General features: G+C 56.1%; 1 protein-coding gene across 1 annotated transcript; it reads left to right on the top strand.

Annotated features, from left to right (window-relative positions):
* The first annotated feature begins 469 nt into the window (after positions 1-469).
* Positions 470-1898, top strand: LOC149364702 (uncharacterized). The gene has a single exon (XM_089570166.1). The coding sequence runs from the start codon at positions 652-654 to the stop codon at positions 1885-1887; it is 1236 nt and encodes a 411-aa protein (XP_089426292.1). The 5' UTR covers positions 470-651; the 3' UTR covers positions 1888-1898.
* The last annotated feature ends 972 nt before the right edge of the window (positions 1899-2870 follow it).

Below are 2870 nucleotides of genomic sequence, written 5' to 3'. Positions count from 1 at the left end.
TTGACCCGTGCTGGTTTAGGTCTCCTGGTACAACGCTGACGTGGGTGGCTTCGTGAACATCAATCTCCGAAACGCTACTACCTGCAGCGCTACTAGTGCACGGATCGAAGAAGCCACGACTGTTTTTCTTCTGTTCATGAGTCCGGCTGAGCCTACAGCTTGCTGCGCATAGTGCAGGCATGCTGTTTTTTTGTGTGTGTGTTCTTTTAAACTGTTGCGCGTCCCTGGATGGCGTAGTTTGTTTTCAAGGCTATAAGTTCTGGTCTTGAGCAGGCTACTTTGGAAAATTTTCTTTTGTTTTCAAGCCTCTTAATTACTGTCTTGAGCTGGCTACTTTTAAAAATTTTTTTCTTCCTAAGATTGCATTCGTCTTTCTTTCGCTTGTTCTGTGCTCAGAGTAGCGGTGTAAAGAGAAACATCGCTACTACAGCACAACAAAAATTTTTTGTTATCTAACGCGATCATATTGTTACCGATGGACCGTGAACGAAGAAGTGGCGGTGCGCTGAACGACGACGACGTTGACAGTTGGTAGCTGGGCCCTCGGTGTCTGAGCTGAGTGCTGGCCATCTCAGAGCAGCCGCCAACACAGACTTACCGCCGTAACATCCCCGTAACATCTTTTGGTGGAGGTCGCGGGTTCGAGCCGACATGCCGACGACCCGACGAGCCGACGAGACGACGGGCCGAACGGGCGAGATGACTACCGACCCGGCCCCTCCGTCTGCGCCTGCCACGCCAACTGTCGTCGTAGCCCACCCTCGCGACCCGGGCACATTCTGCGGTACAGATGGCGTGGATGTCGAGGACTGGCTCTCGCTCTATGAGCGTGTTAGCCAGCACAACAGGTGGGACGCCACGCTGATGCTGGCCAATGTGATATTTTATCTTGCCGGCACCGCACGCGTGTGGTTCGAAACCCACGAAGAAGAGATTGCCACGTGGGATGCCTGCAAGCAGAAGCTGCGCGACCTGTTTGGGAAACCAGTTGGCCGTCAGCTTGCTGCTAAAAAAGAACTTTCAGCTCGCGCCCAAACGGCCACCGAATCATATATTACATACATTCAAGACGTCTTGGCACTGTGCCGAAAGGTCGATCCAAACATGACCGAGGACGATAAGGTAGGCCACATTCTTAAAGGCATTGCCGACGATGCCTTCCACCTTCTTCTATGCCGGGACTGCTCTACGGTTGACTCCGTTCTGCAGGTGTGTCGACGCTTCGAGCAGGCCAAGCACCGGCGCATTGCACACCGCTTTGATCGCCTGCCTAACACCGCTGCCAGTTCCACGTGCGAGGATCTGCCGACACTGAGGCAGCCTTCAAATCCCGACAACGTGACTCGCATCGTGCGCCGTGAACTGGAGGCCCTGGCTCCTGTTACGACCAACGCGCCCTTGTCGGACAACACCCTGGCCACAATATCCCTTATTCAAGCTGTCGTCCGCCAGGAGGTCGCCAACTTGGGCATGCCCTCCAGCCATCGTCCCGTCGAACCACGGAGTGCGAGCCCCATCTCTCCCGTGGTCGCTACTGCTACGGCCCGCAACACCTTCGTCCCAAGTTACACAAGGTATCGCAATCCCGATGAGTGGCGTACTCCTGACGACCGGCCGATCTGCTTTACGTGCTCGCGCGTAGGCCACATCTCTCGCCACTGCCGCAGCCGTTGGTCCGCACCTCCCCGACCTTTGCCCTACGTCGACCGCCGTTATGACTATGGACCCCGTCGCTTCACGCCTCGAAATGACCCACCCAGCGCCGAGTCCACACCGCCTCCTCGCAGAACCAGCCGCTCTCCCTCTCCGACAGCCCACCGTTCCCGCTCACCTCTTCCGCACCGCAGTTACTCACCGTCCTCTGCAGGCCGCTTCGCGGGAAACTAGCCAGTGCAGCTCCCGGAGGTGATGCTGCATTGGTGCCCCGACCTGAAAATCCTCTACTGACCCAGCCTTCGCCCTGTAATCTGCTCGACGTTTTTGTGGACGGTGTTCCTGTTTCTGCCCTCATTGACACTGGTGCCCAAGTCTCGGTTCTTAGCTCATCCTTTTGCCGTCGCCTCAAAAAAGTTCAGACCCCTGCCGCTTCGCCCACCGTTCGCGTTGCCGATGGCAGCACTGCTGCCGTCACTGGCTTGTGCACTGCCCGCGTCACTCTTGCCGGTCATAACATCCCAGTTTTGTTCACCGTCCTCGAACACTGCCCTCACAATGTGATCCTTGGTCTAGACTTTCTAACCGCTCACTCTGCCCTTATCGACTGCTCCAGCGGCCTTCTACGATTGGACCTGCCTCTCAGCTCAGCCGACACACCCTCAAGCTCCACGCCCCGCCTTCGCTCCACCGAGTACGCTCGCCTGCCCCCTGACTCTGCCGTTTATCTGCCTATGTCACCATTTCCTGCGGTTCCTGATGGGGATTATCTTGCCTGCCCACTCGCCGATGTCGTTCTCTCTCGCAATGTTGTTCTTCCGCACCTCATCGTGAGCGTCACCAAGAATAGCACCTACCTCCCTGTCCTCAACTTCAGCTTGTCACCACAAGTTCTTCCTGCAGGCATATCGCTTGCTACTTTGTCTTCTCTCACCGACTGTACCGTCACTGCTCTCTCACCTGGACCGCCTTCTACTGTCTCTCAAGCGCCCGACATCCCGTCCAACCTTCCGCAATCCATTTCTGCGATGATTGCTTCTGACCTGAGTCCCGAGCATGCACAGGATCTTCACAACCTTTTGGTGTCCTACACCGACATTTTTGACTTCGCTTCTGCTCCTCTGGGTCAAACATCGGTAGTGACTCACCGCATTGACACCGGCGATGCAAGACCTATACACCGGAGGCCTTATCGTGTGTCGCTACCAGAGCGCCAG

The sequence above is a fragment of the Amblyomma mixtum genome, chromosome 2 (assembly GCF_055824585.1).
Source record: "Amblyomma mixtum isolate Tamu chromosome 2, ASM5582458v1, whole genome shotgun sequence".
NCBI lineage: Eukaryota > Metazoa > Arthropoda > Arachnida > Ixodida > Ixodidae > Amblyomma > Amblyomma mixtum.
This window is presented reverse-complemented; position numbering and strand designations above follow the sequence as displayed.